The 25,731-nt window shown below is 39.0% G+C and overlaps 1 protein-coding gene across 2 annotated transcripts in view; it reads left to right on the top strand.

Annotated features, from left to right (window-relative positions):
- Positions 1-13,368: 13,368 nt before the first annotated feature.
- The window catches only part of POC5 (POC5 centriolar protein), a 29,662-nt gene continuing 17,299 nt past the window's right edge, over positions 13,369-25,731 (top strand). Inside the window, exons 1-3 of one of the 2 annotated variants that reach the window (XM_063295537.1) lie at positions 13,369-13,427; positions 15,249-15,350; positions 19,979-20,081. In XM_063295537.1, coding sequence (XP_063151607.1) covers positions 15,267-15,350; positions 19,979-20,081 — 187 coding nt within the window. In that variant the 5' untranslated portion in view covers positions 13,369-13,427; positions 15,249-15,266. Of the gene's footprint in view, positions 13,428-13,645; positions 13,823-15,248; positions 15,351-19,978; positions 20,082-25,731 lie in introns of those variants that run through there. The other variant, XM_063295535.1, reaches the window with a different exon arrangement.

The following is a 25,731-nucleotide window of genomic DNA, read 5'->3' as shown; positions in this document are numbered from 1 at the left end:
TTGTTGTGTACGAGTTGGGCAAGAAAGAAATTTAATAAATAAATAAAATGTTAGAATACCTACCCTGCCAACGTTCAGAGAGAAGTATGTGTATTATGTATGTCCCTGAAAATGATTTTCTTAGTCTGGGAAAGGTAATAGTGTTTAAATATTTTGCAGCTAAGTTGTGATAACCTGTTGACTTCAGTCTGAGGCTTCATATCATTTAATCTTTGAGGATTTTGAACATTGTAAGACTGAGTTTGAAATAGAGTTGTGTACAAATGAATATGTAATTGCTAAAATGTATAAACTTTTATTGAAATTTGAACAGAAGAAAAACAAGTGGAAGAATGTATGATAAAGTGGGCTAAAAATTTTGGTTATAATATACTGATGGGAAATGGAAAACATGTGGTTGAAAGGACTGAAGTTTACATTGTTATAATCTTAAAGATATTTTTTATAAAATAATGTACCATTGGTTAATGTCACCAGAGAAATTGTCTAGAATGTACAAAGGCACTTCAAATTTATGTTGGAAATGTGAACAAGGGACATATTATGTTCAGTGGACATGTAAAAAAGCTAGAGAATTCTGGATTCAAATACATACACTGATTCAGAGGATTTTAAAGATTAATATACAATAGAGAGCAGAGGTTTTTCTTTTGGGACTGATGGACAGTTGGAAAAAAGTCATGGAACTTTGTTTTTGTACGTAACTGCAGCAAGATTATTGTACGCACGAAGATGTAAAGATTCAGCACTGCCCACAATCGAAGAATAGTTGAAGATGATGGAACTTGCTGAGATGGCTAAATTAACTTTTTTGATCAGAGAAAAGACAATATCTATGTTTATTGCTGACTGGAAATCCTTTATGGAATTTTTGTGTAAAACAGAAAAAAAATGGAATTATGATTTTTTTTTTTAATCATATGGTTTTTCTTGCTGGGAAATCCTTGTGAGGTCCAGCAGCCAGATGCGTAGACTATTTAGCTATGACAAGTCACGTTGCCCGAGGTGTACCACGAGGCTAGTCTACATTGCACCAAGTTGGGCTGAGAGAAAGTGACTGGCCCAAGGTCATCCAGCTGGCTTTCATGCCTAAGGCGGGACTAGAACTCACAGACTCCTGGTTTCTAGCCCAGCACCTTAACCACTAGACCAAACTGGCTCTCGTGATTTATGGTTTGATGATTAGACAGGATAGATTATAGAAAGAACAGAGTCATGCTGTAATCATAGAATAAGTAGTAAATTTATAATTGTACAATTGTACAAAAGTATAATTGTATAATTGCTGTAAAGAAGATCAGAAGCTACTTCTTTGTATTTTTTTTTACTTTTTACCCCTTTCTTGCAGTTTTAGCTTTCTCTTTTCTTTTTCTTACCTTGTATTAGTTTTCATCTTCCTTTTAAAAATATATACATACAGTATATATATCTTTGAGAGGATATTTGTTTGGCATATTTACTTATATCCCAAAGAAATTAAAAATTCTACTTATAACTCATATGTTGCTAGTTCTTTGTTTCACTGCACCCGTCCAGTTTCAAGAACAATTGTCAACAAAAACTAAGAAAACCTATCAGGACAAAGGGATCTTCAGATAGTGGCTAATATTACCCTCTAAGACTGTACCTCTATTTGGGGCATCCTTGTATGAGCAGGGAAATGGCTGCCCTTGAACCACTGTCCCATTACATTAATCTGGTTTTGCTATTCACTTTTGGTGTGAACCACATTGCTGGTCTCGTTTCACCTTTTGTGCTATAGATTTCCACAGTAGCTCTGTTTCCCTTTCATCATCAATTTTTCATCTACAGTACAGCATGCACCACTCACACCCTTTAAAGAAATGATTTAGTTGCTTATCTTTAGCCAATTGTTTGCTTTTCCCTGAATGACAGGCTTTCTGAATATGTTCCCCTGTATTGTTATCTGCAGGTTTCTCCTCTAAATCTGCATTGAGCTGGTGTGTATGTGAACCTTTGCCACAAAGATAGTTTTGTTCATTTTGACCTGTTACTCGCTGTTGTTACTGCTCTTACTCCTGACCGCAGTGCTATTGTATCTCAATTAGCAGTTACCTTGGAGATAACCATTTCAAATGATCTCTTAAATGTTACATTTGTTTCTATTAAGAATCTTTTTTGAATGCTTTCTTTCAAAATTCCACAGACTTTTGAAATAAATCATATGCTTTTCCTCCAATAACACTCAGTAAGACAAGCACTTTTCTTTTCAACAACTCTCTCGTTTTCCTAAAAAAATGTTCAAGTCTGTATGTATCTGCAGATGTCATGATATCTGCAGCACTATCAAAACACATTCATCTTCACAATAAGGGGAGCCATCCTGCTGTGCGCTTTCCCCTTTGTCTTCACCTGCTGTTGACCTGTTCAGTGTTATTCTTTCTCCACCTTTTTCTCCTGCCCACTGCTGATTCTGTTATATCTGCACAACACCTTTACCCTGTCATTGACCTATTAAGCATATTGTGTGTGAACCCAGGCAAAATGAACTTTTCCCCATGTTATCGAGTTTACAGTTGCTTGAGGAACTAATGTCATTAAAGTACCATGTTTATCTTTCTTGCTTGCTTTTCATTGGTGAGAAGTAAAATGTTTTTAGTTTTTATTATAAACACTATAAGGAGACAAAATGTCAGACAGGAAAAAAAAAAAACTAACAATTCTACCAGCTTCTTATATGCACATTTGGGAACAAATTTCTGCTTCTGTCAAACATGCAACGCACACACACACACCCGTACAGTATGAAATGTAACTGGAACAAAGACTACAGGGAGTAGAATTTAATGGATTGTGATTACTGTTCTGGAACAGAGCGTACCTCTTTATAGCCCATGAGAAGACAATGTGAACTGAATTCAAAGAAAGGACTGATCAGATTTTACTACAAGATATAAAAATGTTCTCATAATTTATCTCTTTAGAAGAGATCCCTTAGTTTTTGCCTTTTTTTAAACTTAGAATAGAATACTGCTAATTTTCCTTTGTTTTATTGTCATGCAAGAAATCCTGTATTCAGCCTATTTTGGTGAATTTTAATATGTTTGGATTTTCTGTTATTAATTTCATTTCACATTGCTTATTGAAGATGTATCTTGTATTTCCTCTACATGTCATAGATTATTTCACAATGAAGCAAATCAGTTGTGTCTCAGCCAAAGAATTTAAAGACGACATTGTAATTTTCATTGCAATTCTATCTGGCTGTTACCTATTGTTGTCCAAATCAATCATCCAAAAAATATGTCATTATTTTCATGTTCTTCTCAATTTCAAGGAAGGGAGGGAGGAGGAATTCTAGCTAAATAGATCAACTTTCCCAATATGTGTGTTCCAGATATGGAAACACATATCCCTATTTCCTTGCCAGCGTGTTGGCTGGATATTCTGCAGTTGTAGTCCAATGCATCTAGTGGATTTAAGATGGAGGAAGGCAGAGATAAACCTTTGGTCTCATCATGGACTATAACAACACTGAAATTCTTGAAATAGAAAAACTCTTGCTTTATTATCAGGTGTTTTTGAACAAATACACACAATACAAATTCATAAATACAATGTATTATGAATTCTTTCACTGGGATTCTTTCATTGTACAGATCTCTCTGGGGTAGAAAGTAGAGCTTAAACATGGTCCAAGAGGCTTCAGATTTGTAAACATCAAGGCAAGGTTAAGCAACTCTTCTAGAGTCACTCAAGCATTTGTTGAAAGGCCTTATATTTTCTCAAAATGGCTGGGTGGTGCTAAAGACACAACTCACTAGTGGTGAAATAGCCATTGTTCCAGCACTGGTTTGGTCTCACATGAAGGCTTTTATGCATCTGCCTTTAGAAATCTATCTAGGGTTACTAGTGCTCATCAAAGCCTAACAAACTAATAGCTTAGTGGGCTTGCTCTGAAATAATCCAGTTACTTCTGAGAAACCTTTCCTTGCAATCAAACACTTTTGAATGTCCCAGGATCTGATTTCAGGGACTTGGTAGGTATTCCAACTCTGAGCCAGATTTACACTGAACTCTGCTTCACACAAGACACTCAGAACAAAGGATAATATCTTCTACATATCCAATTAATAAATAACCTCTAGATTTTTGCTCATTATGTCATCGTTTCTAGTACTGTCTGTTATACTAACAAAATAGACAGCTCCTATATTTTATAGATCCTGAGTAGCCATCTGTTTTCAGCCATTTACTAAAACTGAAGAATGCTGCTCAGTGAATTGATGTATCCCAGTTGAGACCACACCATAATGTCTCTGCAGTGTTATCTTACCAAGAAAAAATGGCTTGTGGCAAACCATTTTGTGGGAAAAAAATCAAACAGCATTAATGAGAGGATTTAAAAGTTTAACCCATCTGGTTCAGGTTAATTACCAAGTTCTCTATTTTTGTATAGCTGTGTCTATTAAGAATAGTTACATGATAGTCAGCAGCAGATGCAAACTACGTTGATAGCCACATAAAATAGTCCCCCAAAGGGTCAGACATGACTTGGTGCTTGCACAGGGGACCTTTCACCTTTTCAGACATGGACTAGCTTGCAGCATAACCACAGACCTTTAGATATGTATCCTCAACAGAATAATAAGTTCACTTTGCATTTAAATACCATATTTAGAATTTTTCTAGCAAAAGTCATCCCAAGGAGCTAACATACTATATTTAACTTTGTGAACTTTCCTCTTTTGTTTCAGTTTCATCTTTCCAGTATTGGGGCCATTTTCTTGTCATATTTGGACTGTAGAACAGGGACATAGTCTCTCTTTTGAGTCAAGCTTGACGCCAAGTGACTTCATGGCAATATCCATGCTTTGCTTGGCAATGGTATAAAGTTGATTTGCCATTTTCTTTTCCTAGGATGTTTTTCTATTTCCTCATCTAACATAAAGCCCTGGTATTTCCTGGTAGTCTAACCAGGGCCTGATCCTACTTAGCTTTCCAGTCCTGACAAGATCAGCCAGGTACTGTTGCCCAGTAAGATATCCTCTTACTGTACTACGAAGAATCCATATTGATGACACAGGAAAACAAATAGTTCCCACATAGAACTATTTAATGCCCTTATTTAGGATACCAGGCAGCCAGTCCTGCTCTCTTTCAAGAAATTGTGTTCCACTCTCTACCCATTTCTGCACCCCCGTCCCCCCCAAGTCATTCAGCACTCCATAGACACTGAACTTTTTGAGTTTGCAGGGGATGCTAGACTAAGCTAAAATGGATTTCAGATGTTTGTGGTTAAACATGCTATGTGAATCAGACATCACATTAAGCCATATTATTTGTCTGGGCATAGCACGTTATGTGAACATAGTAATTATGTTTTATTGATCCAGGTTTAGTGTGTTGTGTAAATCTAGCCATTGCAGAGTATATGCCTTCCCTTTTCTTTATGGCTCTTCTAGATTTCTTGATGTTCTTTCAAGCCTGCCAATACCTCCACCCTGGGCATGAATAGTATAGTTTAGGCATAATACAACCAGCACTTGAAGAATTGAGTTGCTATTATTGTATGATAATTTATCAAATGGCTTTTCTTGAAGTCTTTCGCTTCCCTTCCCATACAAGACTGCGGTTTCTCAGTTTTTTGTGTTAATAAAACGTGACAACCCAAATGATGTTGCATCTGTCACATTCAGTCATGTTGATGTTTTCTCTGTTCCAGGGAGTCTATTTTCTTTTTTACTTGAGCCTGCAGTCTCCCTTACTAATGGCTACTCTTCTTTAGACTTTTTTCCCCATTCTAGCCCAAGAGACATTTCTTGTAGAAATACAATTACCTAATGGTGCAGAACAGGCACGACAGTCCCCTTTGATGAGCGCTCCATTTCAACAAGATGTTGTGTATGACTCAGAGTGAATCAGACCGGAGAAAGAGAACTGCAGTCTCACAAAGAATGGATGGCAGTCTACAAGCTACAGCCAGAATGCCGCACTGCCTAATCATCATTACTCGCCAGTCCAATTGTAAAGTACATTGTGCATCTGTAATAGAATTAGTGTACATACATCAATGGCCATGCCCAGAAAAAGCTGCTAATTAACAACAGCAAAGCCTAAGTAAGTCATAATCTGTGGCTACTACGTTATCTGCATTGTAATTTGGAGCCAAACAGCATTAGCAGCAAAATCAAATTTTGAAGGTAAATGACTCTAAAGAAGCAGGGGAAAGCTGGGAGGGGACAAAGGGAACATATTTGTTCCCATTTGCCACACTTACCATTGGTACGTAAGTTACAGTCCACTGCTTCTTTCATCTATTACACCATAAGTCACACTGGCTAGATTTGCACAACAAACTATGCTAGGGTACAATGACATTGGGGAGTTATTGTTCAGTATGTTGTGGGAACCCAGCCATTGTATCAATGTATTGCTGGAACCAAGCCATCACAATTAAAAATATGGGTTGTTTTGGGCATTGCATGTTCTATGAAAACAGCACCAGCTAGGTTTTGATAACCTAAGTTTTGGATTTAGCAAGTTGTGTGAACCCAGGCACTAGTTCCAGGTTTTTAAGCCCAACTGAGAATAAAGAAAATCCATAATTAAAAAGACAGTGCCTCGAGTCAGGTCTGAATGAACAAGACTCCAGAGTGCACAATGCTGGAGACAGAGCCAGGAATCACAGTTGTTTTTCTTGTATACAGGGAGGATCATCCATCCATCCATCCATCCATCTGAGGGTGACTCTGGACAGCATACAGTAAGAAACAAATCATAAAAAGCTAACATTCTACAATTAAGAATACCAATCAGGATTACTAATGACAGAGTAGCAGAGAGTTATTGTTATAGGCAATACAGCCATCCCACTAATTCACCACTTCCTTGAGATTCCTCAAGCCTGTTGACACAACCATGTTTTAAGGGACTGCTGGAAGGATGCCAAGGACGGGCCCAGTCTCACCTTGTGGGGAATGATGTTCCACAGGACAGGTGCCAAGGCAGAAAAGGCCCGCCTCTCGGGTCCCACCAAATGTAACTTCTTCACAGACAGGACCTGCAGCATACCTCTTCTGCCAGATCTAATGTTCCCTAAAGTCTCTAGTATGCCATCCCCACCAAAAAAAGCCCTTTATGCTCAGTATTTTCTGGATATTGAAATTAGATGGCCAATTTATACTGTACGAACCCCTATCCCAAATGGTCAGTGGCTATGAGGAGATACAAAGCTACTAAGGCACTTTCCTTCTGTTGTAATTATGGCATTGCAGTGTAATACCACTGCTGCTGAACCTTTGAGAGAAAGTGGGAGAGACTTACCTGAACCCAACAGGCAGGAGGCAGAGTGAGGCAAATTCCCATCAAGACAAAAACGGCCCACACAAGACTCTGCAGAGCTTCAATGTTCCAAATGGAAACATCGCTTTTTATGCTGTTCTAGGTATACTGAACTAGAAATAAATGAGTTCAGCTGCAAAGCAGCAGTAGGTGCAGAACTATTTCTGAAATAGTGCACTGACTGAAGAGAAGTTGGTGTCCTCCAGAAATATTGGCCATGCTTGCTGGAAATAATGGGAGTTCCTCTATCTGGAGGAACAAGACTGGAGAAAGCTGCATTAAAAGAACATCCCAGCAAGCTGCTTGTTTTAAGTGAAACTTCACAATGCATAGGAGTTATTTTAGTGGAAATAAATTTGCTTTAAGAAGTGTTTAACTTTCCATATAGAGAACGAAAAGGTGCCACAGAATTTTACTTTGCTATAGTGATTTCTTAGATTTGTGCTGCTCTCAAATGCACACTTACTTGGAGAAAAAAAGCTTGGCACAATCAATGGTGCATATTGTTAAATTAACAATGTAAGAATGTGCTACTGGATATAGGTAGTCCTCGCTTAACAATGGTAATTGGGACCAGCATTTCCATTGCTAAGCAATGCAGTCATAAAGTGTGATTATCACATGACCGTATTGCTTAGCAACAGCAATCCTGGCAGTCTCTGCTGCTGTTCTTAAGCAAAGATCTTGGGTCATTAAGTGAGGACCTCATGTGACTGCAACTTGCAGCTTCCTGCCAGCTTCCCACAAACAGTGTCAATGGGAAAACCTGCAGGAAGTTTCAAGTCCTGGTCTCAACAAGCCTTTTCTTAGGTGGCTCACAAGCAGGCCAGCAGGCAGGAGTGCTATGGAGTGTGGGTGGGCAGAGGGGTGGCACTGTAGGTGGGGGGGGGTGTGCTATGGCCCAGTGCAAGTGTGGCCGGGCATGCAGCTGCCCACCTGGGGGCTCCTTAGGAGAAAAAGCAGTGGGAGTGGGAGCAACTTACCAGAGTAACTTACAACCTCCTGCTGGCTTCCCCATTGACTTTGCTTGTGGGAAGCTGGCAGGGAAGGTCGCAAATGGCGATCATGTAACCACGGGACACTGTAAGCATTCTAAGTGCAAACCAGCTGCCAAGTGCCCAAATTGCAATCATGTGACTGTGCAGATGCTGCAACAGCCACAATTTGGAGGTCGTAAATCCCCCGTGTTCAGAGCTGTCATAACTTTCGACGGTCACTGAACAAGCGGTCATAACCTGAGAACTACCTGTATGTAATTTTTTCATGATATGCTAGAGTGACAGGAAAGGATTTTTGCTGATTATTTGACAGATTTATATGGCTGCCCAACTCACATGCAGTGACTCTGGGCAGCTTACAAAATTAAATAAATTAGTTATGCCTATCTCATAGTTGCAGACTTCAGACTAAAAATATTATGTATGAAAATATATTTAATAATTGGAACAACTTTCAGCTTTTACAGAAGTCTGAATTATTGTACAGGTTACTAGATTGTAATCAGAAGATGCTATATTTTTCTTTACAAGTTATTAACCTGTGCAAAATGACAGCTTAACTTCAGTAGACAGCCTGCTATCCTCTAGTATCTGCAGTTGGGCAGATAACAAAACCAATGGAAGAATGAGGCAGAAAAATTCAGATCTACATTTTCTCCCAGTTCTCTTGGTTTGCAGCCTATAACCTTACCCTCCTTCTTGATGATTTTGGCATTTGAGAATCCCTGTTTTATTAGTGAATCTGTTTCTGTTACAAGCATATCAGTACATTAATTCCTACTTATTAGGAAGCAAGTAACATTTCGGTAAATTAAAACATTCAATATACAAAATAGCCATATTGGAGGGAAGAAGGAAAAAATGTACTGTAGCGTACTTCTTTGGCCACAAGCATCTCAAAAAAGGAGAGGTGGTTTATAGATTGTTTTAACTATATGTAATCTCACTGGCGTGGGACACGGTGGCGCTGCGGGTTAAACTGCTGAGCTTGCCGATCAGAAGGTCGGCGGTTCAAATCTGCGTGACGGGGTGAGCTCCCATTGCTAGTCCCAGCTCCTGCCAACCTAGCAGTTTGAAAACATGCCAATGTGAGTAGATTAATAGGTACCGCTTCAGCAGGCAGGTAACGGTGTTCCGTTTAGTCATGCCGGCCACATGACCACAGAAGTGTCTACGGACAAACGCCGGCTCTTCGGCTTTGAAATGGAGATGAGCACCGCCCCCTAGAGTCAGACACAACTGGACTTAATGTCAAGGGAAACCTTTACCTTTACCTAATCTCACTGGCATTACACTGTATATGGCTATGTATCTTTTATTGCTATTCATTTGCCCCTGCTGTTTACTATCTTCTGGAACTTCACACTTAGATTTTTAAGAACAAAACCTATTTGACAGTGGTACAAAATTTTTATCATCTCTGCTTTAGTAACCCTCAGTTCACAGCTGCTTCTCCTCAATATTTGTTATGCATTGCAATCACTTTAGTTGCTCTGAGTGATTGTCAATTTGCTGGTGCCTCACATTATGATGTGTTGCCACCTGCTGTAGACATGATGTAAATTTCTGGAGAAAATGTAAAATACAACAATCATCAGGAGCTGCCTGGCAGTTACAGAGGAAACAAATTTCTTTTGACTTTTAATTTCATCTCAGACATTCATCAATGTCTGGGGGAAAGTAGAAATTGCAATTTAAGATTTAAGTGACAAAAAGTAGTAATCAATTATTCTGTTATTTGGTATATTTATGTACATTGTTTAGCAACTACAGTTGCCTATGTTTTTCAAATAAATAAGCTGGTTTACTACTAGTTTCAGACTTGAATCACATGCTACACAAAGCCACTGTTTCTTAACTAAAGGTTTATTGCAAAGGTAGATGTGATGAGTCTGCTCTCTGCCATAATGTCTTGCTGGTTTTTCATGTATTCATGCATACACCCAAACAAAACAGTTTGTGCTTGCTTTGCTGGTAAGAAGCTGAGAGTAAGGGTTAGTCCATATTCTCATAGGAAATCTATCAAAGGAAAAGGAGGTGTTTCAGGGAGTACATTAGTCTGAAATACAGTGAGTCACTTCCAGGGAAGAATGGTGGACTGAAGACAGCTCTGTGAAAAGCGGAGCTGGCGTCTGCAGCCAAGAACAGGGAGCAGACAGGTAGATGGCTTCTTCAACCCTCTCTGGACAAAGAGAGGACGCAAGATCACCCAAGCTGTTCTCCTTATGGTTGCTCCTCACAAGGAGACCGCAAGGCACCGATCTCCAGAGGGTGGGAGGACCAGGAGACGAGGGAATCACAATTGCTTCAGCCACAAACAGAGCCTTTTTAAAAGACACTAAGTTCGCACTTCCCTTGCTAACCACTTTTGGAAATTGCCTATTAACTGCTTTAAAGAAGTTAAGGTAAAGGTAAAGGTTTCCCTTGACGTAAAGTCCAGTCGTGTCCGACTCTAGGGGGCGGTGCTCATCTCCGTTTCAAAGCCTTGGAGCCGGCGTTGTCATAGACACTTCCGGGTCATGTGGCCAGCATGACGACTCGGAACGCCGTTACCTTCCCGCCGAAGCGGTACCAATTAATCTACTCACATTTGCATGTTTTCGAACTGCTTGGTGTGCAGAAGCTGGGACGAGCAACGGGAGCTCACCCCGCCGCGCGGTTTTGAACCGCCGACCTTCCGATCGACAGCTCAGCGGTTTAACCCGCAGCGCCACCGCGTCCCCTACACCTTCAAAATGACAAGACTGGAAACACCAGGTAAGTGCCTTCAATCCTCAATGTAAGAAAATGAAGCTGTATCTTTATAATCTTTAACAAGTTAAAATAAACCCCAAAAAGTAAGACAAGGTTTTAGCTATAGAAAGTTTTAAACGGATTAAGGGCTCAGAAAATGTTGGAATATTGGATTATGAATATTAAGACTTTGAAATTAATCTTAAAGAATAAATGCATTTTTGCAGGAAAGAAAAACTGTTTTTGATATTGGAGACATAACAAGACAAGTAACTTATAATGGTGTTCAGAGATATTTTTGAGGAACTCATATGTTAAAACCACAGCACATAAAACCAGAAAAATAAAGTATGACCATAACAGGGGAACAGGCAAGCAAACAAACTTGACATAGATCATCCAGATGAACACACATCATCCTATCCCAGGGCCTGGGGAAAAAGCCAGGTCTTCAAGGCCATTTAAAGGATAGCAGGACTGTAGCTGTTCAAAGCTCTGGGGGAGATTCTATTCCAGAAGACAGGAAACACAACAAAGAAAGCCCACTTCCTAAAGTCTGTCAGATAGCATTAAGAGATTGGAAGCAAAATGAACCTGCTGCATCAGATCTCATGGGATGAGCAGAAACAATGGGAGAAAGGCACTCCTTCGTATAACCAGGCCTTATGCCATGAAGAGTTTTATAGGTGACAACCAACATCTTGAATTGCACCCAGAAGCTCACTGTTAATAGGCAGGTTGCAAGCAGGGGCATTACGTGGGTGCACCAAGCTGTAGTTTCTGAGTCATCTTTAAGGGCCGCTCCATGTACAGTGCATTGCAATAGTCCATACATGAAGTGACTAAGTTGTGACTCATCATGAAAAGGGACTCCCGGTCCAGAAAAGGACATGACTAGTGTACCAAGAAGCAGATTACACTGAGAAAGTAGGTGGCAGCTGTGACAAGAAAAGTCTTTGAACAGATCCATCTACCACTTTTCTTATCACAGGTGCCACTTGCTTTTTCAGTGTAATCCGCTCCTTTCAAGACTCTCTGATGCTGCAACCCGATTGTCTTTTCAACTATCTTTCCCAAAAAGGGGAGATTGGAGACTGGGTGCAAATTGTCCAGAACCATTTGGACTAGCAATGGCTTCTTGGGTAGGGGAAATACCACCATCTCCTTCAAGGCAGATGGGACCATTTCCCCAACCACATATCACTTCCCAACTTCATGGACCCAACCACATATCACTTCCCAGGAAATCTTAACCAAACAGGACAAACATGGATTAATAAACAGGAGACTGGGTTAACAGTCCTAAGCGCCCTATCCACTTCCACAGGAGTCATAGGATCAAACGTTTCTCAGATATTTGACTGGACCTGACCAGTCAAAAACTAACTCAGAATGGATCTGAGCAACTTTAGTCAGATGTTTAAAATATTCCTTATAATGGTTTTGTAAATGTTCTTGTGGCCCCTCCCTTTCCTGTAAGGAATGGGTCACTTTGAATAGGGCCACTGCCAGCTAAGAACAAGACGGGAAATATCTGACTCCCGTTAACTTCTTAGATCTGCACTGCCGCCAGGCTGTCCTTGCCAGTTTAACGCTCTGAATTTACCGGCCTGCAACCTGCGGCTTAGAGGGCTTTCGAAGATGATGACCCGACAAATTCCCGGAAGACAAACTTTACTAATAGCCTTTACTAACCACACCGAAACTTTGTATCTCTTTGCTGCTGACTACCAAGACCAAGGCGTTGCTCAGCGTTTTTGCGCCACGCTATTTCCGGAGGCGCCTAGCGGTTTTCTTCAGGAAAGAGGACATGAAGAAAAGGTTGGTCTAATAAAACAGCCGATGTCTCTATCATTTCAGCTACATCCTTCACAGTAATCTCAGCAAGCCACTCCACCCAAGCCACTCCAACAGGCCACCAAGCGTCCGCCCACTCCGCAACCCGCACATCCCTCACCCTATCACGGATTGCATCTCCGCCCCACTACCACGGCTCTGTATACCCCACCTCCGCAGTTATCACGTGGCACCAATTCAACTGCCTCCTCGCTACCCGCCTCTTGAGCCCGGGCTGCAATCAACGGACCAATCAGCACGGCGCTAGGGCGAATTCTATTACGTCCGCATCTGTGACCGGGACTCCTTAAAAATTCCTGTCTGCAGTTGGGGCATTCTGTACTTTTTGATTGGCCACCGTCATCGGCGAAACCCTGCCTCTGAGTTCCTTGCCGGCTTGTCGATTGGTAAGTAAGCGTCTGGAAAGCATTGTCCTGTCAGCGGGCCTTTAACAAAAGGACTGGGACCAATCACGGCAGCCCTCTCTTTCGGGGCAGTCAGTTTGAAACTGCCAGGCTTTTGCTAGGGGAAAGAGGAGTGGCGGCTGCTCTTCAGGTGAGAAGGGAGCGTCCGGTTGCGACGTTGGGGAGGTGGGAAGCCCGAATGAGGTGCAGGAGAGAGAAGGGGCTTAACTGGGGTGCAGAAGATCCTAAGGACTAGTGATCCTTTTCTCTCGCCTTTGGAGTTTCCTATGTTTAGCAGGTATCTTCCTAAACTCGTAATCTTTTTTCAGTTTCTTTCTCCTTGCACTCTCCTCGCAGGTGCAGTTCACTCGTGGAATTGTTCAGATATAGTCCTGTTGACAGACTGCCCACTTCCTTAATTCAGAGCGTTATAAATGTGCTGACCTTCAAGTCCTTCCCAGCAATTTCGGCTGGAAGTCAACACATCTGGGAGGCATCAGGCTGGGAAGGATGATTTCCTCATCAAGTCATCTTTTATTACTAGATGTAAGACAATCTATAAGAGCACGTATGATGAAGCCATAGTTTTCCAGACACTGAGTGCCAGTTCCTATTAATACCAACTGGCACAGCCAAAGATAAATGATGGGAGGTGTAATCCAACCATTCATAGGCACATCAGTTTTCTATCTCTAGATAAGCAATGAGTAAGACTTGGAATCCACTTCATCCATACTGCAGCTTTCTGAACATAAACACAGCAAGGAAGTATAGTGCGTGCACAAGTCTGTCAGGTGCATGAGTTCAATTCTCAGACCTATGGATGTATTGCTTGCTTAGGAATTACAAATTCTCACTAATGTACCTTTTACACTGCTATTGTAGTTAAGACACAAAATATGCTGTTTGATAATATATTGATTCATGCCCAGTATGCCTTTGTAGAAGCATGTCTTAATGTTTTAACCTGTTGACATGGTCCCAAAGCTACCTGTCTTGTCTTATTGATTACCCAGGCATGATTTTCCTCCTTCTCAACTGTCCTTTTTTGAGAGAATTGTTAAGCAAGTTCATTTAGCCTAGTAAAAATGGTTGTCAAATAAGTCTCTGATTCAAATTTTATTTGAGATAAAAGCATCAATATTTATTTACATAAAATATACTTATATTTCAGGTGACATAAAACTAATAATGTTATAGTGAAATAATGCATCAGAAAAGTCACAAAGAAAAAGCCCATCCTAATGCAGTATTATAAAAATACTTTAAAATCATTTTCTTAGTTCAGTGGTTACCTTTCCATTTTGGTTCCTCATCTCAAGCTTGAAAAAAATAAGCTAAACAGCTTACTTACAGGGTTGTGTTATTAATGTAAGCATTCTGGGTTTGATACTTTTTAAGGTGCTATATGAAATGTTTTGTATGATGCCCTTTCTCATTTTCTATACTTGCGTTTGATTTATTTATATGCACCTTAAACAATATTGTATAGTTGATTATGCTAAAGCTTAAGCTAGAGAGCAGTTATGGAGACTGTTGTTTTTGTAGGCTGCTAATTATTTGTGCATTTGAGTAAGGTTTTCCTAAGAACAGTCAATGTCTAGTCAAGTTCTACAGATTCTGCTCCTAGGATTTAGAAGACTCTCTTTGCAGTGATAGAGCCAGAAAACACAGCTAAATGGAATTCTCTGGATTTCTGGCTTACGGATAACTAGCTGTTTTTGTAGTTCCAGTTTTTGTAGTACCAGCAACTAGCTGTGTTAGTGCCTAAACATACCATAGAAACTTTTTTCTGTGGTTTGATTACTCTGACATATAAATCAAGAACAATGGCTTATTCAACACTAGTAAGCCAGATTCAGAAAACAATTTGTTCTTGGATTCCATTTTTCCTGGCTTGGTTTGGAAGATACAAGCCAAACATCCCAGTTACTGATTGAAAATAAAGTTCATCTTCTGGAACTTTCTACAGGAAGTACTTTAATGCAAGATGTCATCATCTGATGAGAAAAGCTCAAGTCCTGTTTTACCGAAAGATTCTGATCGAGGCAGTTCTGTCTCTTCTGATCTTCAGGTAGGCCAAAAATGAATGGTTTTTTTATCTTGTTTATTTGGAGCATGTGCAATTTCTTGTAAAAGTAGATCTCTTAAAGACCATTAATTTGTTTGAACCTGCTAGTTTTATATCAGAACAATACCTTTTTATGAATCCAGTTAACTTGTAAATGCAACAGTATAAAAGAACCATAGTATAAAATTCAAGTGAGATGTTAAATAAATTCTTAGTAGATCATGGTTTATTGAATTATTCAGTTAGTTGTTAGCATAACATGCTAATCATAAATCATGGTTTAAGAACCCACATTCTTGCTTAGTGTCGTGAGTGAACATAGTTTGTACTGCCTCAAAAGAGTTCAAGGAAAACCCTACACGGGTGTATTCTTTGTCTGCAGAATAAAGGGTTCTTTCTGTAACGGCTACACACAGACAGGTACACGTTCATTGCTGGATGTCCCTGCTGCCTCTTCCAGCTCAGAATCAAACTTTACCCTGGGCTGTTAGGATGAGTTGCCACAAACTGGGAAATCTAGCTTACATTCCACCTATTTTCTCTGTATTGCTGCTATCATCATAGCTCCCACTTGGTAGTGGAGGTAAGCCAGGTGAAAATGCAAAAGAGTATTTAGGGTTTGCCTTTCTATCTTGTTTGCTTCTAGATCCTCAGCCAAGAGTAATAACTGAAATGTAAATCTCAGGCTTGGCAGTCAAACAAGACTGGTTTGGCAATGCCTAGTAGGTTAACAACTGTTGCCTTGGAAGCTTTTCATGTGACTATTTTTTGAGGCTAGTTTTTCTGCTCAGTGTTGACTTGCTAGCCTTCCTGCCTCTACCTACTTCAACAATGATAACAGTGAAATAATGTAACAGCAATATAGCTTGTGTATAGATGGAGGCAAAGCACCATATGCATGACCCATCTATCTTCTTACATGTTTGTTTGTTTGTTTGTGTGCATATACTACTATATCCTGCCTGTAAGTATGTTTCTGTGAGTAACATTTTCCTATATATCTGTCATGATGACAGAATCCGTGACTATTCTATACCTGTTTTCACCTTAGCAAAAAGGTGATGAAAGAGATGAAACATATTTTGCCATGAATATTTTTTTAGTATGGAAAAATAACAGTAAAGCACTCCTCTGGTTTTCATGCTGGTGTATCTGCTTAAGTGCTCCCTAATCTTAAAAGGAGCTGAATAGAACTGCATAAATATTGGCTAGAGTTGTAATCCAAAGCTAAGTTCAAACATCAAACTAAAGTATAAATCATGCATAATGGTAGGGTTCTACAGGGCTAAGCCTAGAACAAATAGACCACATTATGGCATAACATATCTTGAAGCAGCAGTTTGAGATATCTAATCTCTTTTTTCAATTCTCTGCCAAGATTTCTGTGATTTGCGGGGTTTACCCTAAGCCATACTTGATATATATGTATACGTTATATAGTTTCTGACTATACTGCAGTTGTAAGCTAAATTTTGTTAAGAATAGTATAGTTTGTTAATAGGAGCTTGACATAAATCATTCTAGGTGATTACAGATTCTGAACTTACTTACAAGGAATATTTTTGTAGTAACTTCATGAAGAAAAAGCTGCACTTAGTTTCAGCAATGGTGTCAGCCTTTCTTCTTTTGAAATGAGAGAAATATTTCAGACATTGCTTATGTGCCCATGGATGAATCTGCCATGGTCTTTTCCTCTTTCCACAAGGCTGTAAGAATCAGTTTCCAGTACAGAGTAAGGATACTGTAGAAATACAAAACAATATAGCACATCAATCCAGTTGTCTTGAAATCCTTTCTGACAATGAGAGCTTGTTTTTGGCCCCTGACTACTTAATCACTATTTTACTCACTCTTACCACTTTTATACACACAGGGTTTTGAGATCCTCCCGCTATGATTTGCTGAACAAGAAGCATCTTTGATATTTTAACATTTTAGATTTAGGACATTATTCTAAAAGTAAATAGAACAGTGATGTGATTTGGTAATCAAGCTGCATGATTTTGTTAAATATATTTTTACTGAAAAAAAAACAAAGGCAGAAAACTGGGAATAATGCCAATGAAATAAGTGGCTGTATCATAAGGAGAAATAATTATTCTCTGTTCTTGGAAAAGATCATATATAGGGAATGGCAGTATTGTTCAGAGTTCTTTTAGTTCTTGAGCAGATTTTTCACATTTTGCCCTATTTTTGTCACAAATAATAGATCTTGTATTTTGGAGATTACATATCTACTATAGGAACATAACATCAATAACTGTTTCCTTGCTATTCTAGGTAGGCTTTAATTGAAATTACCTTTTTGGCTTTGTCACCCAGATGAATGTTTTTCTTCATACGTGCCAAAAAATATTAGACTAGAAACTAATTGAAATTGATATTGTGTATCTGATAAAGCGAAACAGTCTCAATGTCTTTTCTCATAAAATAAACAGATGCTATGAAACATTCTATTTATATACTGCATTCTGCTGGATTTTTATTGGAACATTTCATTTTGGCAAAATATGATACCTTTATCTACAAAATGTTGACAGTCATTATTGTGGTCATGAATAATGGAGCTAATCATATACCCTAGTTCCAGAAGCTTTAACTACTCATCTATCTTGCTGCAGCGCTTACAGTGTTGACTCAGTCCCTTTCTTAGTGAAGCTCAAGGTGGGCACCAGTCACTATATAGCTGAAAATGGCACCGTTCCACACATAAGGTGGAAGCATCAGCAGAATATTGTAAAATACCGTGCTTGTTACAGCTCTGCAGTGCTTTGGATTCAGTTTCAGAACAGTGTTCAGAGCATGCGAGAGCATAGCATCTATTTGCAACTGTTAAAACCAAGCATGTTTTTTTCTGGGACCATGTGGCAGCTGCACAGCATCTGCTTTAAAGAGGTGCTGCAAGACCAGGGGCAATGTTTGTGCTCCAAAGCACCTTTTCCAAAATATTTCTGAAGCACGGTACAGCACAACCCTACTGCTGTTTCTGTAATTATACATTAATTTATTATTAACTGGTTTAATTTTCTTAGTATATAATCTGATGAGTTGATAAATCTCTTTATGTATAATTCTGAACGTGAAATTGAGATTGTTTTTACTTGCACAGTTAATTCAAACACTGGAAGGTTTGTTTTTCATTCACCCAAACCTGTGCAGAGTATCATGAGGAAGGAGGTATGTAATAACAATATCTCAGAAACGGAATAAGATCTGTCATTCATGAAAACCTGAGCAGAGTTTAAAGAATTGTGGTTTGGGCAATACTGATAGGTAGGGTTCTATGTATTTTGAGAATAATTTGGAAGAAGTCTGTTGGCATTCATGAGAGCCTAGCACATCTCTACTATTCATAAAAGTAGTTTTTTCAGGCTTCTCTATAACACTGAATGATGTGGCTGCTTTATGGAATGACCTCAGGAAAATTTACAGTCTTAAGCTGTACAGACTAGCACAGAAGCCTGAAAAAAGATTCACAACTTTAATAGCAGTGATCTGCTGGATTCACATGAGGGCCGAAGCTTGTCTTCTGAATTATTTGCAAGACACAAACAGTGTTACTGATAATGTGTTGCTTGATTTCTTCATGGGAAGCTATGATTTCCTTATAGTGTTCCTCATAGGTCTTCTTGCAACTGATCATCACCTTTACACAAAAGCTTTGTGGCTCTAATCTTTTCCTTCAAGACAGGAGGTGAACATTTTATATCTCTTCTCTTCCTTGTGAGCCGCAATCCTATCGACTACCAAGCTACCTCAGCAGCCATTTCCAGTCCTCTCAGTTTCTGGCTACTATAGCATTTATAAAATGTTACTGAGCATGAACCATCTTTGTAATAGCATGAAAAATGAGCAAGGCAACTGACTGGCTAGTGGATTATAATTGGTTTCTAACTACTGTAGTTGCATGTTATGGGATTGTTATGTTTATGTAAAAAGATAACTGCCTTCAAGTTGATTTCAACTCCTAATAACCAATTTTCTTAGCAGCAGTATAGTAAGGGTCTGCCATTGCCTTTTTCCAAGATGTTTTTTGAATTCCCAATCTAGCCTACAGCCCAGTATTTCCTGTGGTCTCCCATCCAAATACCAACCAAGAATAACCCTGCTGAGCTTCCAAGCAAGGACATAATCGTTTTATTTGTTTGTTTGTTTATTTATTTAACAAATTTATAAGGCCGCCCAACTCACACATGGTAACTGGGCGGCTTACAAAAATAATTATAATCATCCTGATATTATCACCTTTGTTAAAATTATTTCTGAAACAAGTGATTTCAAGAGTGTTCCTTGCCTTGGTAGTAAAATGTAGAGCGGTGCTATGCTTTGCATTTGATTCTAAAAAAAATTCTTTGGAGTCCAAACATTGCACTTACCTTCAGCTTTTTAAAGTAGTGTATTATTTCCTGGGATCCTGTAGAGGGCAGTTGCATGATCCTAGGAAAAGACCTAGCTGCTTTGAAGTTGCTACATTCATGTTCCTCATATTCTGAAGCATCTTTTTCAAATGATTTTTGAAGCTCTGCCCAGCTCTAGTAAAGAGTTATGCACTCATGTTGTTTAAAGACAGGGCAGTTTATGTGCAAATGTTTACTCTGACGTAGCAACAAATATATATCTTTTTATGCTAGGATGAATATGAAGAGCTGCTTCGTTATGCTGTAGTTACCCCTAAGTTTGAGCCAGGTGCATTACGACAGTCAGATCATGCGGAGGTTCGTCAGGTATCTGCAGGTAACATGTTTGGAACTGGGATTTTTTCACGGCATAAAGATTGGTTTATTTTATGAACAAATGAAAGGTGCAGGACCAACCATGCTGAAATTTGAGAATCCGTAGCAGAAATAGGGTTTCTAGTTGAATAGGCTGAAGACCTTTCTTATTTTGGGATGTGGACTCTTCTGCATAGTTTATTACTTGAGATTTATATGTATGCTTTTGAGCTAGCCACTACCCTAGTGAAACTCTTCATTTTATCACCCAACTACAAGTACTGTATGTCCTTTCCATAATTTAGATACAAAGTTGTTTTCCATTAGAAATATGCTCCCAATTTCTATGATCCCCACACAATTATTTGTGATTTTCAATTGCTAAGACATCAAGATCAAGATGTTTTGTTAATTTATAGTAAGATTTACCTCAAGGATGTTTTTGTGGCATAGTTTGACAGCTTGTGTATGTCCTATATTTTTTACAACTATTCTAAGTAAAGTAACTATATTTGGCTAAGCGAGACATAGAATTCTTCATATTTTCAGTGGCAACACTGGCATGGAGTCTAAGTTGCAGTAGTTCTTAATAAAACATTTGTTCCATATATATGGTGGCTTAACGGCTGCTATATACTCCAAATGGACATAATTTTGCTTTACTGTCAGTTTGACCCAGCTCCATAACGGTAGCCCTGGATCATAGCTGGAACCCCAACTTCTGCTCCTGGTGCACAGTTTAGATTTGTATAAAAAGAAAACCTATTTGTTTGTGCAGGTAACATAAAACAAGCCTAAAGAAAAACTCTCCCTCTGAGGAACCTATCCTCTGTGAAAACATTTACATACTTTGTTAGCTATTTACTTATTTTAGCAAATTTATACAGCTGCCCATCTTAAATAACTCTAGGTGGCTGACAAACATCTAGACAAAAACGCAACATAGAAACCCTGAAACAACCCCAATTTACAAGTGACAAATGTTGACACCTCACAACTAGTGTCAACACAAAACATGTCATCCATATTGAGCTCCACTAACATCCCATCCCCAGCATCTGAGGGAAAAGTCTGCTCTTCATAGTGTTCTAGAATGCCAGCAGGGTTGGGGCTATCAGAATCTCAGGAAGGACATTGTTCCATAGGGCAGGTGCCATGACAGAGAAGGCATCCTTTGTGGGTCCCATTAGATGACATTCTTTCACAGAAGGGACCCAATGCCCACCCTGCCAGATCTGGTGGAATGGGCAGAAACCACTGAAGACAGATGGTCCTGCCAGTAACTTGGACCTGTGCATGTAGGGCCTTAAAGGTGTCAACCAGTGCCTTGAATTGCCTCCAGAAGCCTTCTGGAGAATCCTTTCCAGCATCAGAAGACTAATTGTGAAGAGATCAGGAGATATGTCAAGACTGAGCTAGGGGAGGATTTGGTTCTGGAAAATGAAAAGCCTTCAAAATATTCTCCCAGTACAGGAGCTGAAAGTCTTATCTCCTACTTGTTGTTTTTACTTCACATTTGAATCCTGTTACGCCTCCATGTTTTCCTTGATTGTTTTTTATCAGTTTAAAATTGTCTGATAATCTTTAACTCTGTATCTTGCCTGCTCTTTATTTCTATTATTTTTCTTTTTCCAACCTTTCTGTATGAAAAACATGCTTTTTATTACAATTTTCACTGTGTTTTTTTCTTGTGGCATCTTATGTGTGGAAGGAAGTTGCGTCTTGTATTTATTAAAAGCTTCTCTTCTTAAGATAGCATTTGGGGGTTTTATTCCACATTTTTGCTCACCTTCGGTGTAAGGGCATGGGAAGTAATTTACTCTTCTATCAAACCGGGGCCAGCAAATGTTCCCACAAGTGCTCTTCGTTGTGGAGGACTCAGTGCAAGGACTAGAACGTACCATTCCCTCCTCCAGAGAGCAGGGACGGGCAAACCTTTTGCCGGTAATCAGCTGTAGACAAAAGTTTTGGGAGGCTATCATATCATAAGGGGGATGGTGGGATTATTTGTTTTCTAATCATGAAATCCTTATTCTAGGGGTGAGGATTTTTACCTTCATGGTTATTTTTTTTCAGCCATTATAGCTAGAGGATGCTCTGGTGTCCACTGGAAAGGGACTCAGGGCCACATGTGTCTCTGGAACCATGAAACTCCCTTTATCTACAGAGGAAGGTTAGCTCTTTTGGCTGTCGTACTCCGAATACCATGGACATCCATTATGAAAACAAGTCTTGACTGAACCGTAATATTGTTTCTGCCCACTACCAAAATAGATAGCGGGAGGGGGATTAGAGATGTCCATTTATAGATATGGAATCATAACCTGCAGCTAAAACAAGTTCTCTAGTCTGGAGCTGGAAAGGGAAACAAAGGATTGGTTATGACTGACTGCAAAGACAGAGTATGAAATTAGGGACATATCTAATTGAAGCAAGTCGTCTTTGAACAAAGGGAATTCATTTCTAAATAAATATAAAGGGATTGTATTAAGTAGGAAGGGAAAGGACATTGCCACCACAAATTTTGGCTTTATTATCAAGGCCAGTTCAAGCTCTTAGTCCTTATTTTATTATTTTTATACCTAAATAGTATTTGTTTTTTCTTATACTATTATGTATTATATTTTATCTCACTTTCTGTTCAAGAAATGTAATTTTTGAAACCATTTCCCTTCCCCAGGCAAAAGACTGTGAGGAGACTAAGGTGACAAAAGGTAGATGGCCCAAAGTTACCCTGTAATTTCTTGACTGAAGGGTTTTTTTAAACCTGTCTTCTTCTAGTCCTAGCCTGACATTTTAATCTCCACGCAAACCTAGTTCCTAGATTGTACCAAATTTCTCATGGTTCCCAGTTCTTCTCCCCTTTAGATACTGAACCTGCAGACAGTTCTAAATAGCATCTCACATTTATTTGGTGCTCAATATAATACATGATTATGAGGAAAGAATAAAGTTCTGCATTTATTTGAGAACTCTTAAGATTATGTCAAATGAATAAATAACGTTCCATTTAACTGCATATATAAAGAACTTAGGAATTGAGTGCTGACTGAGGAACTAGCATGGGTATTGAAATGTAACTTTTTAATAGCAATGTTTACCATGCAGAAACTGCTGGGATTATGGGATAATGGGAAGATTCTAGAATTATGAGTATTCTAAAAACAGTGTCAAGACTTGAGAAATGTCTTGACCCTAATGAGAAAAACAGTATTTTGCAAGGCTAGCTCTGATCAGCTTTGTATTTCAAGTCCCAACCTATTATGACAAAATACTGCCAAGAATTTCTCCGTTTCCTCTTCTCTGAAATCTTCTGGAGATGCAGCTACAGAGCTGTCAAGTACTAGAGGTAACAATAGTTTTCTGCTTTTGCAGTGATATTGGGGACTAATTACCATTCTCTTGGGTGAGTCTAGCACAGTCTTTGCTGGTTAAATTGTCAGACTCCACAATCAAATGATTGATGAATCATCTGATCGTGTTCATCTACCATGATGAGTCAACGCGTGTCAAGAACCAGTTAGGAGGGGGAAACACCAAGGAGTGTGAAACTATTCTGTTTGGGCTAAGGGGGGAAGTCAAGGTCATGTCATCAGAGACATCTGTGCTTGGCATGCCTGATCACTGGAATTACAGTAGGTGGGAAGAGTTGTAAGGGGGGAGTGGGGTGTCTGCTAACTTTTAATTAGGTAGGTTAGGTGGGAATCTTCAGTTGCAGCTTTTTTCTTGATCTGTACACATTCTCAATAAATCTGAATTCTGCATATTTCAGCTGTGCATGAGTCAGGTCATTATCGGGATCCAAAGTTCTTGCATAAATACTTGGCCAGAGTAGTTTGGACTGGGCCCTCTTAAGTGTAGATGAAACTGTCTAGCCCATGATGAATGGGAGGCAGGAAGTCTTTGTAATAAAATGTGTGTTTTGAAAGGACCAACTATTGAAACTTCTTATATTTATTGAGCTTGTTACACATATTTGTTGTGGGTGTTTTTTATTTGTTTTTCAAAATGATAGGCTTGAATGCAAAATGTCCTGTATAAAATACTGAACAAATTTATCTTGTTACATTAAGATGTACAGGATGTTCTCTTGTTGATTTTGGTATCTCTGATGTTTGTGAATGATTCTGGGTAGTATGGTGTTATCCATCAGCAATAGCTTAGGTTCCTAAGAAGGAAATTCATATTCCCTTACCAGGGATTTGTAATATAAAATGCCATTTGTACTCCCATACAAATGCATGCACAGGGAAGGGACATGAAAAGCTGTAAAGAATGGAAGGTGAGGAATCTGAACAGGTTGAAAGAAGAATTAAAGTAGAAAATGATAGTTTTGAAAAAGATCACAGCTAGGTAAGTAGAGTGCATTGTAATTTGATTATATTTTCAATTTTATGAAGCGCTAACATCTCAAGGTGTTTTTACATTTAAAATAATGGCTTGGAAAATTGTGAGGCCATCATGTTTTTCCTGCCTCTGATACTTTTCATTTTATGAGGTAAATCGTAGATTGTAGAGCTGCTAGTTGACTGAGCATATAGGGAAGTTGATACTTGCAAAAAATTTAAATAGAATAAAACAATCTATGGATTAGATGCAGTGCATTTTGACAGGTGGCTCCAGTTACTAATCGAAAACGTCCCCTTGAATTTCGATTTAAGGATAATTATCTTTAAAACAAGTTTCACTTCTAGATGGGGAAAAATCAGAATAAAATAGAGCCAGTTTGGTTTAGTGGTTAAGGTGCTAGGCTAGAAACCAGGAGACTGTGAGTTCTAATCCCACTTTAGGCATGAAAGCCAGCTGGGTGACTTTGGGCCAGCCACACACTCTCAGCCCAACTCACCTCACAGGGTTGCTGCTGTGGGGTAAATAGGAGGAGGAAAGAGTATTAGGTATGTTCGCCGTGTTATTTATAAAAAAAATAATAAAGGCAGGATAAAAATAAAATAAATGAAAATAAAAATAAAATATGCCATAATGTTAAATCTTGCATTTGAATGTTTTAGCTTTGATTTCCTGCCCTGTGTTATCAACTTAGTTAATTAAATCCCAAAATTTGTAAGGCTACTGTGATTACAGTGGTGCAGGTGCACATGTGCAGCTGTTTTACATTCCTTCTTGGTAAGGTGATGATATTCCAGTAAGGAACACTTACATTTGAGTGAATCTGTCCTAAAGCTGACTTTCCTTCCTTTGCCTCTGAAGTACTTTGTCAAACTTGTGACTGTGCTGTTATCTGCAATTGGCACTTACTCAAATAGCTTTTTTTTTAAATCCACAAAATACTACTTTCAGTAAAATTTTCCATTCAGGAAGGGCCAGCAGATTTACAGTAATCATGTGAGAAATGTCTTGCAGGATCTTGTATCTCCATTTAAAAATAAGATTCACTTTCCCCATGTAAATATTGCTGCCTGATTGCAGTCTTGCTACTTCTTGCTTCTGCCATGCCTGTATTTTACTCTGACTGCAAGTAATAAATGTTTATGCATCTGTTTCCCTAGAATTGGGTTCCTTTTATAGCTGCTTCTTTCCTCCTTTTTTGTACCTATTGATGGGTGACATAGTCCAGTTAGGAATTATCAACTGCTAGCTCTAATATTGAAACAGAATTTTGATCAATGGCATGAACAATGTGGAGCTGAGAGTTTGATACTGCGTGTCTAAAT

This window comes from Candoia aspera, chromosome 2 (genome assembly GCF_035149785.1).
Source record: "Candoia aspera isolate rCanAsp1 chromosome 2, rCanAsp1.hap2, whole genome shotgun sequence".
Classification (NCBI taxonomy): domain Eukaryota; kingdom Metazoa; phylum Chordata; class Lepidosauria; order Squamata; family Boidae; genus Candoia; species Candoia aspera.
This window is presented reverse-complemented; position numbering and strand designations above follow the sequence as displayed.